The following is a 14,617-nucleotide window of genomic DNA, read 5'->3' on the forward strand; positions in this document are numbered from 1 at the left end:
CATATGGAAATGTATGTGCTTTAGTCTCCAAGAAAGAAATACACAACTAAGACATATTTATAACATTTTGCAATGAAACATTTTGTTTCACAAATGTAAGTATTACTAATAATTACTCAGTCTACTCAAAACCTACCAAAATGTATTATGATAACAACGAATAATACACCAGTAATGAATATCTTTCAAATACTGGAACCGTACCATAGTATTTAATTATGTATACCAAGTAAGACACAATTTAAATGTTTGCTTCCTTATATCACATCTTTCTATCAAGTTATAATACTAATTTGCGAGTCATATAGGAATTTTGTAATTGTTCCAAGTTCCAATAAACAACACTCGGGGGCCAGTTATCACCTTTATACTATAAGTGAAAATATTGCAAACATTGATCATATATGTAACTTTAAGTATTAATATTTAAAAATTGTTTTAATATTATATTTATTTATGTACTATCTACAATACCGTATGAGTTAGCTATTATTATAGCATTGATCACATTACTGGGCACTGTCCTGTACCTACTATTAAGAAACGCACAAGTGCGTAACTAACTTATATACAACAATTAGTTTTGTAATTTTCATTGGTTGTAAGAAAACCACGTGACATATTTCGTCTCTTGACAATGATTTTTTACCGTCAACTGACCTTGATTGTCTGCCTTGGATGCTTTGAAATATGTTTGCCTGTGTTAAGTGACTGTCTAAATAGAAGATGAACATCATTGTACAATAAATAACTCGCTATAGGGACCTATGTCGAGTGATATCGACCGAAGTATCAAGAATGTGATATCGACCTCACACATACAGTGAAACGGGGATGGAAGTGAGAATATAAAACCATTTCTCGTGTAACAATCTCATAGATCAAAACAGAATGACCCCATGCTACATGTAACTGGTCAAATACAGACCGCATAAAAATATGTGGCTGCATTGTTCTATTTGATTGGGGTTTAAATTGAGTTGAGGGAAAAAATATACCATGAAATTGTTTTTACTATTTAATAAATAACAGGTCACTGGGAGGTTTTTAAACTAGTTTTTCGGTCTACCAATAAACATAGATAGTTACAACTGAGGGGAGAACATTAATATTGATAATAATACCTAATATTGCCAGTATTGTCTACATGATCTGGGAAAGAAACGCAACAAACGCAACGTCTTATATCAAAAATATATAATTTAAAGATAGTGGTAATATAGAAAGAAGTTTTAGTATAATGTTATAGCCAATTTAACATTATATACATTTTTCCGGATTGAGTTTGAATTTTAGAATATTCCGGATTTCCGGATTTGGTTTTGTTATTAGGATTTTTCGCGGGGAACGAGCAGTTTAGATATTTTCCTAGTCCCTGTGCTGAACACCATTTACATTTACCATGTTTACTATGTTTGTTTCTACGAGAGAAAACTTCTAAGTTGGTAAGTTAACATGAAATCTGCTTGTGTATTGTTTTGTGCAGAAAGTTATGTATAAACGATAGGTATAAATGTGTAAACAAAAGTGTTCAACTGTGAAGATGTATTTTTAGTAACATGTTAGAATGTTGGCACAAGGGATATATCTAGAATGTTATATAAATTTAAAGCAATAAGTATCATCGTAGCATGTTTCTATTGTATGATATATCGGAATTTAAGGTTTCATTGTTTAGATGCGATGTTTTGTGCACTCTACCATAGGCGTACATATATATTTATTTTTGAATTGTGTAATTTGCTAGTAGTACGAGTTTCGTTATATTTGCTAATTTACTAGAGCATATATATAAGTGAAAGTATTGTTTACAAGAACAGGGGCATATAAATATTTACTAGAGTGATATTTGTCATATGCTGAGTGTGTTTTGTTTGTTTATTCATAGCATCAAAACTTATGTATGTATTATTCTTTGTTTTTCCAGTTAATCACATCTAGTCACATCACGTGTCATTACATCAAGTCACGTCATCATGTCGTAAATCATCATTCTAGTTATACAATGACTGAATAAAGATGTGCATTAGCAACAAGTTGACTCTTCCTTGATGGTAGTCAGTACAACATTAACAACTTAGAAGATCTTGTCCCTAAAGAAGCTGTACTTTGTCATGGCGGATGGTGCTACAGGAGAGACAAGACCTAGAACTCATACCGAGAAAGGTTTAGAATATCATCTTGATCGTAAGTCTAAGTATCGTCGGGGATGTGAAAATAAACTGGTGTCTTTGAGTGAGGATATCGAAGAATTATTGACAACATCAACAGATGTGAATGAAGTCAAAGAACTGTACAAGAATTGGCTGAAAGTTTACGATGAACTTTTATTTACACATGAAAGTCTTCAGGGCTTATTGAAACTTTCGACCGGAAGTGGAGAAAGTGATGACAAAGAATTTCAGGACAGGAATTCCCGATTTCATAAAGTGAAAGATTCTGTAGAACAGTGGTTTGCGAAACATTCAATGCAACCTACTCCAAAGAAAATACCATCTGATGTGAAATCGAGACTGTCGAGCGCATCGAAAACTTCAAGTCAAATTTCACTCGAGAAATTAAAAGAAAGTCAACGAAAAGCAGAACTGTTGGCCAAAGCATCAGCTTTAGATGAACAACGAAAATTAGAAGCGGCTAAACTGGAGCTGAAAATGAAAGAAGAAGATTTGAAGATTAAAACTGAACTTCAGATAGGTGATGCACGATCCAAATTATTGGAAGAATTAGAGAAAGTGAACTCCGTGACCAAGAACTAGAAAACTCCCTCATCAATGAAAATATAGACAGAATTGTAACTTTTGATCTTGATCGTGAGAATGAGTTCACATGTGACAATTCTACTCCGCGCATTCCTCATCGATCTGTGCAACGTTTAGTTAGACCAGAATTGTCAACACCCATATGTGAACCAAGCAGTGAAATACAGACTGTCGCTCGTGAATTGAACAAACCAAAAGCTGATCTACAGAAGTTTGATGGAAACCCTATGAATTACACAAGATTTCTCAGACAATTCAATGCCAGAATTTGTTCTAATACGGAATCATACGAAGAACGGTTGAACTATCTATTACAGTTTACTGTTGGTGAAGCACAAAGAATCGTGTCTGGTTATTCATATCTGGATGCTGAACATGGCTACAAAGCAGCACTGGAAGAGTTGAAGGATCGTTATGGAGACCCTGACATTATAGCGCAAGCGTATGTAAAAAAGCTCTCGATTGGCCTCCAGTAAAACCGGACAATGCAAAAACTTTAGATCAGTTTGCTATATTTTTGCGTGAGTGTCAATATGCTGTTGAAAACATTGATACTGGTCGTGTACTGGAATATTCAGAAAATTTGAAACTGTTAGTGAAGAAATTACCATTTTACCTTCACGACAAATGGCGAAGCTGTGTATATGAACTGAAAGAGAAAAGAAGCCAAAAAAGCAACAGATCCTATATACGGAAGAGAAATTATGAGCAGTTCAGCCAACAAACGTTTTCAAGACCAGAAGAAATCAGAAGCACATAAAAACTTTGCTGTGAAAACCAACACAAGATCTTTCTATGATAACAGTGCTACACAGATGAAACCAGTTTTCAAACATTGTACATTCTGTAATGGAGCCCATTCATTGGACATGTGTTTGAGCATTACTATTCTACCTCTTAAAGACAGATATGCATTCTTGAAAACGAATGGACTGTGTTTTGCATGCTTGAGATATGGACATGTGAAAACTTGTAAGAAGTATCATCCATCCATTCTTCACGTTGATCCTCGACAGAATGAAGGAACAAATGGAGGTTCCACTTCAAGAGAACATACTGACAGTGAGAACCCTTTGTTCGCTATGTCATCTACAGTTCATATGGGGGCTGGAAAACAAGCACTACCTATTGTGCCGGTCAGAGTCAAGTCAAAGTTCAGTGACAAATACCTGGAAACATATGCTTTCCTTGACTCAGGAAGCAATGCAACATTCTGTTTGGAGGACATTGCAAGATTGTTAAAACTGGAGGGAAGGAAGATGAACCTCAACCTTACGACAATGGGCCAACAGCATACTCAGACTTCTCATGTGATTTCCGGGTTAGAAATATCCGACATCAATGGTGTGTATGTGTTGGAACTTCCTCAGGTCTACACACAACCTACTTACCTGCATCGAGGAAAGATGTGATTTCTCCAGAGTATATTGAGAACTATCCATATCTCAGCGATATTGAACTTCCCAGGATTGACAGTGATGTTGGAATTCTGATTGGAGTCAATGTGCCTAGGGCAATGGAGCCTTGGGATGTTATACCCAGTGTTGATAATGGACCGTTCGCTGTAAAAACTTTGCTAGGCTGGGTGATAAATTGACCACTCGAAATTCATGCGACTTCGAATGATACATATGTGTCCGTTAATCGTGTAGATGCAAAACTAATGAACAACTTGGAGGAACAGATTCGCAATCAGTTTAATCATGACTTTAATGAAAGAACTATTGATGACAAGTGTGAACCCTCAAAGGAAGACAGAAGATTCATAGAATGTGTGTCAAATTCTATTCATTTTGAAGACGGACATTACGTTATAAGCCTTCCGTTTAAGTCAGAAAACGTGTGTTTACCTAACAACAGGAAACAAGTTGAACAAAGACTGTCTTCACTTCAGAAACGATTCAGTCGTGATGAAAACTTCCACAAAGAATACTGTGTATTCATGAACAAGATTCTTGAAGAAGGATATGCTGTCAAAGTTCCAGATGAGAAAGTTATTCAAGATGACGGACAAGTGTGGTACCTACCTCATCATGGAGTATACCATCCTAAGAAAAGAAAGTTGAGAGTTGTGTTCGATTGTGCAGCTCGATATCAGGGAACTTCATTGAACGAACAACTGTTACAAGGACCGAATCTCACAAATACTCTGATTGGTACACTCTTAAGATTCAGACAAGATGAGATAGTGATCATGGGAGACATCGATAGCATGTTTTATCAAGTGAAAGTACCACAGGAGGATGCAAGTTTCCTTGGATTCCTATGGTGGGAGGATGGAAATCCTAGAAAACGCATAATTGAGTACCAAATGGTAGTACATTTATTTGGTGCAACATCATCGCCAAGTTGTGCAAATTATGCTTTGAGGAAAACAGCGCACGATTACAAAGGACTTTACAACACTGAAGTCATCAACACTGTCCTTAAAAACTTTTATGTAGATGACTGTTTGAAATCAGTGAAAACCGTAACTGAAGCATCTTCTCTGTTGTGTGATTTGCAAGATCTTCTTATGAGAGGAGGATTTCATATTATTAAATGGATTAGTAATAGCCGAGAAGTTATGACCTATATTCCAGTCTCAAGGAGAGCAAAGGAAGTCAAAGACTTGGATTTGGAAAATGATACCCTTCCCATCAATAGAGCCCTGGGAGTTCAGTGGTGTGTTGAAAATGATGTTTTTTTGTTTCAAGATGGACATTAAAGATCAACCCTTAACGAGAAGAGGTATCTTATCCATGGTGAGCAGTGTGTTTGACCCACTGGGATTTTTGGCCCCGTTCACTCTAAAAGCAAAGTGTTTACTACAAGAACTTTGTAAACTTCAGCTAGGATGGGATGCGAAGATACCAGGACATCTCGCACTACAGTGGAACGAATGGCTACAAGATCTAGAGAGACTTTCTGACTTTAAAGTGTCAAGATGTTATAAACCTGTTGGATTCGGAGAAATAAAGTCCATACAGCTACATCACTTCGCAGATGCCAGTGAACGTGGATATGGAACTGTATCCTATTTAAGACAGGAGAACTTTGATGGTGCAGTTCATTGCTCATTCGTTATTGGCAAGTCACAAGTCGCTCCATTAAAACAGACGACAATTCCTCGACTAGAATTGACAGCGGCTACAGTAGCAGTTCGCACAGATAAGATGTTGAAATCCGAGTTAGATGTACCTATAGATGAAACTGTGTTTTGGACAGACAGCATGGCAGTTATTCGGTATATAAGAAATACCTCATCTAAATTTCACACTTTCGTCGCAAATAGACTTGCAGTGATTCACGAAGGTTCCTTACCTGATGAATGGCGATACATCAATACCAAACAAAACCCTGCTGATCTTGCATCACGAGGCATGTCCGCTATTAACATTCTTCAAGGAAAACATTGGCTAACAGCACCTGAAGTCTTGTTAGCAAAAAATGATAGTTGGACTGAAAAACCAATGGAACTTTCTGATGAGATACCTGTTGACGATCCAGAGGTCAAAAAAGTCACAGTGAGGGCAGTTATTCATACACGTGAATCCTGTGATAATCATGTTGATAGTGTTGAAAGACTCTTGAACTATCATTCCTCATGGTACAAGTTAAAGAAAAGTGTGGCATGGATTCTCAAAATAAAGAAAAAACTGTTTCTCAGAACTCGACGCAATACACAATTAATAAATCAAGCAGCTGAGACATATTTATCAGCTGAGGACTTGCAGGAAGCTGAAGTTGCTATTTTGAAATTCATTCAAAGAAAATCATTTGCATCAGAAATCGAAGAGCTGAAGAAAGGACATCCTGTGAAACTTAGTAGCAATGTCAGAAAATTAGACCCTATTCTTGATGATGGACTCATTCATGTTGGTGGTCAATTGCACAGAGCAAGTATGCCATTAGAAACCAAGCATCCAATCATCTTACCTAAGGATCACCACGTGTCAAATCTGATATTGAGACAGATCCATTGTGAACTGAAACATAGTGGTAGAAATCATATGCTTTCAATGTTAAGACAAAAATACTGGTTAATACATGCGCCTTCTTCTATCAGGAAGTTGATTTCAAAGTGTATAGTATGTCGCCGCCAAAGAGCTAGAGTTGGAGAACAGAAAATGGCTCAATTACCAGAGGATCGTTTAATACCTGATGAACCACCATTCACTAGAGTTGGCGTGGACTATTTTGGTCCTTTTGAAGTGAAATTGAAGAGAAGTCACGTCAAACGTTATGGTGTTATCTTTACTTGTCTTGCCAGTCGTGCTGTGCATTTAGAAGTTGCGTTTTCTTTGACTACAGATTCCTACATCAACGCTTTACGTCGTTTCATTGCACGCAGAGGTCATGTGAAGAAAATTCGCTCGGACAATGGGACAAACTTTGTTGGGGCTGATCGTGAACTTAGAAACTCGATAAACGACTGGAATGTGTCACAGATTCATGAAACAATGCTACAGAAAAACATAGATTGGCAGTTCAACCCCCCAGCAGGATCCCATCATGGAGGTGTCTGGGAGAGAATCATCAGGACCATAAGAAAAGTGATGAACAGTGTTCTTCGAGAACAGATCCTAGATGATGAAGGACTCAATACACTTATGTGTGAAATAGAGGCCATTCTCAATGAAAGACCAATAACCAAGAATTCCGATCATCACAACGACCTAGAGGCTTTGACACCAAATCATCTCTTGTTAATGAGACAACAGCCAAATTTACCGTCAGGTGTGTTTACGAAATCCGACAACTACTGCATACGTCGTTGGAGGCAGGTTCAATATATGGCCAACCTCTTCTGAAACCAATGGGTGAAAGAATACCTACCATTACTGCAAGAGCGTCAAAAGTGGCACGAAGTGAAGAGGAACCTGAACATCGGTGATGTGGTTTTAGTGGTGGATTCGAACTCTCCTCGTTATTCCTGGCCCATGGGTGTGGTTTTAGAGACTGTTCCCGATCGTTTTGGACTGGTGCAACAAGTTAAAGTAAAGACAGCAACGAACACTTTGATGCGTCCAATAGATAAACTGTGTCTTATTTTGGAAATGGACGAACCTTCTGTGTGATGTGTTATCAAACTTTCATTGTGCTTTTTCATATTTGTTGCTTATCTAAGGCAACCTATGACATTTTATTGACACGAGCAGTTTAGATTTTTTCCTAGTCCCTGTGCTGAACACCATTTACATTTACCATGTTTACTATGTTTGTTTCTACGAGAGAAAACTTCTAAGTTGGTAAGTTAACATGAAATCTGCTTGTGTATTGTTTTGTGCAGAAAGTTATGTATAAACGATAGGTATAAATGTGTAAACAAAAGTGTTCAACTGTGAAGATGTATTTTTAGTAACATGTTAGAATGTTGGCACAAGGGATATATCTAGAATGTTATATAAATTTAAAGCAATAAGTATCATCGTAGCATGTTTCTATTGTATGATATATCGGAATTTAAGGTTTCATTGTTTAGATGTGATGTTTTGTGCACTCTACCATAGGCGTACATATATATTTATTTTTGAATTGTGTAATTTGCTAGTAGTACGAGTTTCGTTATATTTGCTAATTTACTAGAGCATATATATAAGTGAAAGTATTGTTTACAAGAACAGGGGCATATATATTTACTAGAGTGATATTTGTCATATGCTGAGTGTGTTTTGTTTGTTTATTCATAGCATCAAAACTTATGTATGTTTTCTTTGTTTTTCCAGTTAATCACATCTAGTCACATCACGTGTCATTACATCAAGTCACGTCATCATGTCGTAAATCATCATTCTAGTTATACAATGACTGAATAAAGATGTGCATTAGCAACAAGTTGACTCTTCCTTGATGGTAGTCAGTACAATAATTTATATATTAACATATATTTGTAAACATTTTTTAGAAAGAACACTGGTCAGTGTTGTTCAATTATTTAGTGTAGCTGCCATCCACTAAAAATGCTTTAAAGAAACAAATTTTCAAGATCTGTTTTTCCTGATACTCTCGGATTGCTGGAGCATAAGTTCACCTTTATGCAGAGAAAGCAGAATATGAATGTAGTTTTACAAGTAAACATTGCACAGTGAACCTGGTCAATTAACTTATATGAAACACGCGATGAATCAAACGAATGCCACAAGAATGTTATCCAATTGAATCATCATCTAAAATGTAAAGGTAGATCGATGAATGAAATGAAATCTTTTAACATTTAATCAATCTAGTTTTTCATCATAATTTGTATTCAAAATCACTCATTAACTCGTACTTGTAATATATGATGCATCGTGCGATAACTGTTTGGAAATAATTTCCAAAGGTGATATCTCAACTTGGTGTTTGTCCAAAATTTCTCTTTTATATAAACAATTTACCCCATTTTATTCATCTGAATGAATTATAACTTTTCATTCACTTAGACATTGTTGTAATGGTTAGGAACACCCGTCGTTATTAATGTAGATAAACGTTCATTATAATGAACATATTTTCGCATTTGAGAATATTCTTTTTTGCAATATTTAACCAAAGAATATGATTTTAAACAGATGTCAGAAAGGTGGATATGACAAAAGCCCCAAAGGAATTAAATATCGTTGACTAATTATGCTTTTAGGTAACAATATTTTGGAAAGTATTTTTTTTTAAACTATTCAAATGAATGCAAAATAATCAAAGCATTTTTAAATAGTTCAATGTTTCACCGTAATCTGTAAACCAGTCACAGTCCGACTTGATATAGATTCGTCGGACACAAAAATAAATCATATAAGTCTGTTTGCAATTTACAAGATCAACGATGTTGCTAAAATTTCAAAAACAATCAATAAAGCAATTGAATTATTTTTTTATTTGAAAAATTTAATTTTATTATAATCAGTAAATATAATCTCCAAATAAATCAAAGTTGATTTGATACGAAACGGCTAGTTATATGGTCTTAAAAAAATTATGCAACATTAGATACCATAAGACAGGCGTCAAAAAATTGTATTAGTGATAAATAGTAACTAAGAAAATCAAATATATACAGTTTTGGAATTTTTTTTTTTTTTTGAAAAACCTTAAAATTAGAACATGACCAACTGGTAAATGATGTCAATTCTATCAGTTTGTAAATAACTCTCTTTCGCAGATGTATTGATAACTTGCTGCACAACTATCGTCCCACCAAGTTAGGGCGTGTGATCGATAGAGACAGAGACAGTCTTGGTTATTGTAGTTATTCGGTTGTCCACTATACCAGGCGCTGTAGGAAAAGATGGTACCTTTAGAATGCCATACCCATTTTCCCTCTTCAGCAACATCAGTGCCTCCCAACCAAGCGGGTTCTTAAACAAAAAATCAAATTTTGAATTCTACAGTGTTTGTTGACGAACTATTACTTGAAAGAGTAAAAACCTTTTTCTGTTTTAAGTGTAAAATTTTAGGGCCAATTAATTTAGATAATTCTTTTTGCACCTTCAGGAACATTTAATTTCATGAATAAACTCATCAACTTATGTCTATTCAATTAAAGAAAAATGGAGTAATTATTTACCAACGTGGAGTTTCTTTTCGATATTTTTGTTATGTTTCTGATTTTGTTTTGTTTTTGTTTTTTTTTTTTTGTTTTTTTGTTTTTTTAATTAGATAATAGCTATAGTGTTCATTCATTTTAAATGCTATAGTTTTTTTCAACTGCATTTGGGAAAAGAGTAAAATTAAAGTCTTAAACAAGTAAACACTTTTGTTATTTAAAAATGCATACTAGCGTAACATACGTACTTGTCAAATTATTTGCAAGAGAATGAATGTATGCGTTTTCTTCAGGCGATTCTATCTCAACGAGTTTAGCGCCCTTTACAGAGCAATCCAACTGAAAAATGTAAATAATTTTTTTTAAGAAATGTCATTTTCAAGTTTGAAACAAGACATTTTAAATAACTTCGACAAAAGCACCCTTTTAATTAACTCGCTCCGATAACGAAATTATGGATTTCACATTCACATGTTTGAAACACCAGATCTCTATGTCCCCGATGTAATGAAATAAAGAAAATTCAATACTTCTATACTTACTTGAGCGTTATTCCACGTTGTTGCTTTTAAACCCAGCAAGTACTCCGAATTCATGAAAGAATTCCATTCTTAAAAACAAAGAATTGTCTTTAAATATTTTATAAAAATTTGGATAAACTTTAAGGAAGAACTCTTTATTAACAATAATAGTGACAAAAGTTATCGCCTGTTAAGATAATTTTAACAATCATTTCTGGTATAATAACAATTACATGTCTTGTTGAAAACGATAATATTCATGTATACATATCATACCTTGAAATTTAAATGTTTTTGTATATTTTTGTTTGGCAACTTTTTTTAGAATTCATCATAGTTGTTTTAGGTACGTATTTATTCTAACTTTTGGAGAAAAAAAGAGCTGATTTATGTCCCTACTAACTCTTCAAAATAAAAGATCAACTTTTACTTCCTGAATTGAATTTGTAATTGCATTAAAGACACATTGTAACTGTAAAAATTACAATCATAAATTTGACAAGTTGACAAGGATAGAACAGGATTCAGTATGTCCTATGCATAATGCAAATACCTTAGTCAAATTCTATCCTATCCCATCCTGTACTGCATCCTGAAGCCACTCATATTCGAGATTAAATATCAGAGTGATTTGGTGAAAAGAAATTTATTGTAAAAAAATTGAATCATCAATTGTATATGTAATACCTAATTAAACAAATCAGAATGATTATCTATACGCTACGTTTGCGACACTATGGAGAAAATTGATTTACGTTATCTTTTTGTCAATTCGGAAATACATATAGCGTTGCTATTAAAATCTTACAGTCAACAATACATCGTGGAATTACTAAATAAATACATTGCTTTCTTGAACGATTTCAACAGTCAAAAAACAGAAAAAAGTTAATTGACGATCGACTAGACATTTAATAAGACAAAAATAAACATGAAAGGTACGTTTTTGTGTGTAATTTTTAAGTTTTGTATAACGGCTGCGATATCCAATCATACGACGCATTTCCCTCCCCAATTATAAATTTAGCATATTAAATAAAAATAAGCTTACTTGAATACGTATGGTCTATATTTTAACAATAACTGTAAATGATATACAACAAGTGCGATAATATTAATGATTCATCAAGTAATTATGATATACCAATCTGGTTTACATTTATCGCCGAACGAATCAGCCGATTACCGATAAAGTACCTTGTTAATTATATAATAAGGAAAAGGGTTGGATCAAAATATTTGTTAAAATAATATATAGTAGTCTTCTATCTGCTTTTTAATCATTGCAATTGTTATTATTTTGCAATATGCTGGTGTTTTATTAGTTTGTTCTGATAGAATTAGATTTGTTATAGTCATATGAAGGTCCTAATCCTGGAGCCTAATTAGTATCCTTGGATGCCCTAGATAGATTATGTGTCTTGACACCTTTCAATGGTGCATCAGGCCCTAACACAGGAGCCTAATGCCTTAACAGGGGCCGTAGCTAGGGACCCTAATGCCCTAACGGAGAGGCCTTTTGGTATTTAGTGTCCGGCAGGTGTTAAGCGGGAGCTAGAATATGAGAAAACAGAGAGCAAAGAGCGGAGAACAGAGAGCGGGTGCGAAAGCAGAGAGGGTTGAAATTGGATGCAGTTATAGTACTTGTTACCAAACTTGTGTTAGTTTCGATACATTTATAAAGATCTACTGGTTTAAGAAACAAAACAGAATCCACAATATTTTGTGACACTGAAACAAGGAGATTGCAGGATAGGATGCAGAATATAAGATCTTTTTATGATAGAAGCACCATACAAACTAAGTTCGTATCAGTGTAATTTTTAACATTGCTGTTCAGGCACGTAGCATCGATTTTTGAATTGGGCGCCAGACTCATCCAAAAACTCGTGACAAGCAAAAATATAAATAAAAAAGCAAAAAACAAAAAAAACAACAACACAAAGTAACTTTGAAAATTGTTCAAAAATTTAATCCCGTGTAGAGGGAGAGGGAAGAGGGGCTGGCAAAGTATACTTAAGTATACAAAGTACTAATTTTCTTATTTTTATTTCAATGTTTTACATACTCCGAAAAAAAGGAGGGGGAATTTCATCATATTCCAATTTCTTATACATGTATGTGATTTGTTGCTGCAGGAAAAAGTGGGAGAGGGCGCTGCCCCCCTCCCGTTGATATGTGCTTGCTGTTTACCACTTTGATTTACATTTGAGAAAGGCGTGCAAAACTATTTGCAATACGTCCTATTTACGATGTTTTGCGTATGTTATATTGCTACAAAGGGGGGGGGGGGGGGCAACTCCATGATATTTCAATTTCTAATACATGTATGTGAATTTAAGAAAATTTGTTGCTGCAAAAAGGGGGTGGCTATGTGCTATGCTATGTGCGTGCTTTTAACTACTTCAATTTACATTTGAGAAAGGCGAATTGTTCGTGCAAAACTATTGACAATGCGTCCCATTTACGATGTTTCATGTATATAGTATGGATACCTTCGAACGATTAGCGCGTGCAGTAATCAATGCGACGTCATAAGAAAGTTCACACAAAATTGAACGTTCTCGCTATCTTTTAATGCATGCACATGAAAGTATATTTGAAATTGTTATACTTTCATGTTAGATACTGAAATCTGATTGGTTAAGACGCAGTTAATAATATTTACTATTACCCTCAGCGTTAGCAACGCACTTGGCAACGGGTAACATTAAAAAATGTTACATGCGCGAAAATTATGCGCGTACGGTTCGCTGTAGAATTCACGTTATTCCTATATAAAAGCAGTAAAATTTTCTTAAAAATTTTGAAATAGACATTCAGTATAACAAAATAAATAGTGCCTGTTTGGGAGGATAACAGTTGAAATTGACACCCCTCGAAAACCATTGTCAACCTCCGCTTCGCGTCGGTTGACAATGGTTTTCTCGGGGTGTCAATTTCAACTGTTACCCTCCCAAACAGGCACTATTTATATAATGTAGATGTTAGATTTTTGACATCGATAGAAATAACTAACATTTAGTAGGCGTCAATTTAGATTAATTTAGCAATGTTTGTTCATATATTGGTATTTGCATAGACATTCAACGATGCATTTTATTTCATTTTCGCCAAGACTTAAATAAATCTATATTTAGCATTGGTTAAGCAGACAAAGTCACATACAAAAATCGTTTATATTCTGTAAACAGTTTAACTGTCTATTCAAGAGCCATACAGGAACAATGTTTTACAAGTTTCATTCAGTGAGAAATAAATACAAGAAAAAATGTATTTCGAACCTGCTCGAGATCTGTAATATTTCCATCCTGATTCTTCAACCAATGTATTATCTGGTTTACAAAAGGCATGGATCCGACAAATTTGAGTTATTGAGTTGAAACCAAAACACTTGCAACTTTCTTGTTGACAAATATCAGAACATTGAGCAGAAGACGAATGGCGGTATTCTGCAAGAAGATTATCCAACACGACCTTATTGTAAAAGATCTGTTCTACCTGAAATGTTTGCATTGCCGAACGGCATATTTTCACGATATTGCAGAGTATGCAAAGTACGAATACAGATTTAAAAGTGAACATTTCGCTATGCAGTACAATGTGACTGATCGCATGAACATCACAAGAATATAATTTAATTCTGGTTGTAACACGGCATTTGATTGGATAGAAAAATTAAGTTAAATTTGTATAACCTGGTTTGCACGTCACAAGACACGTCACAATGCACTAACGTCAAAAACGTACTAATCCGCTTGACGTTACGTTTGAATTTTGAACAGATAAATATCATTTTTAAAAGTAAACGGACTCAATTTGTACAGAAAATT

General features: G+C 34.7%; 2 protein-coding genes across 2 annotated transcripts; one reads left to right on the plus strand and one right to left on the minus strand.

Annotated features, from left to right (window-relative positions):
* The first annotated feature begins 5,500 nt into the window (after positions 1 to 5,500).
* On the plus strand, positions 5,501 to 7,552 carry LOC128174197 (uncharacterized). The gene has a single exon (XM_052839808.1). The coding sequence runs from the start codon at positions 5,501 to 5,503 to the stop codon at positions 7,550 to 7,552; it is 2,052 nt and encodes a 683-aa protein (XP_052695768.1).
* A 2,299-nt stretch (positions 7,553 to 9,851) lies between these two features.
* LOC128170676 (perlucin-like protein) lies at positions 9,852 to 14,369 on the minus strand. The gene is made up of 4 exons (XM_052836440.1): positions 14,069 to 14,369; positions 10,806 to 10,873; positions 10,512 to 10,602; positions 9,852 to 10,075 (listed from the first exon to the last, which is right to left on the minus strand). Exons 1-4 carry the CDS (start codon positions 14,367 to 14,369, stop codon positions 9,852 to 9,854), a joined length of 684 nt encoding a protein of 227 aa, XP_052692400.1.
* Positions 14,370 to 14,617: the final 248 nt, after the last annotated feature.

The sequence above is a fragment of the Crassostrea angulata genome, chromosome 2 (genome assembly GCF_025612915.1).
Source record: "Crassostrea angulata isolate pt1a10 chromosome 2, ASM2561291v2, whole genome shotgun sequence".
Lineage (NCBI taxonomy): Eukaryota > Metazoa > Mollusca > Bivalvia > Ostreida > Ostreidae > Magallana > Magallana angulata.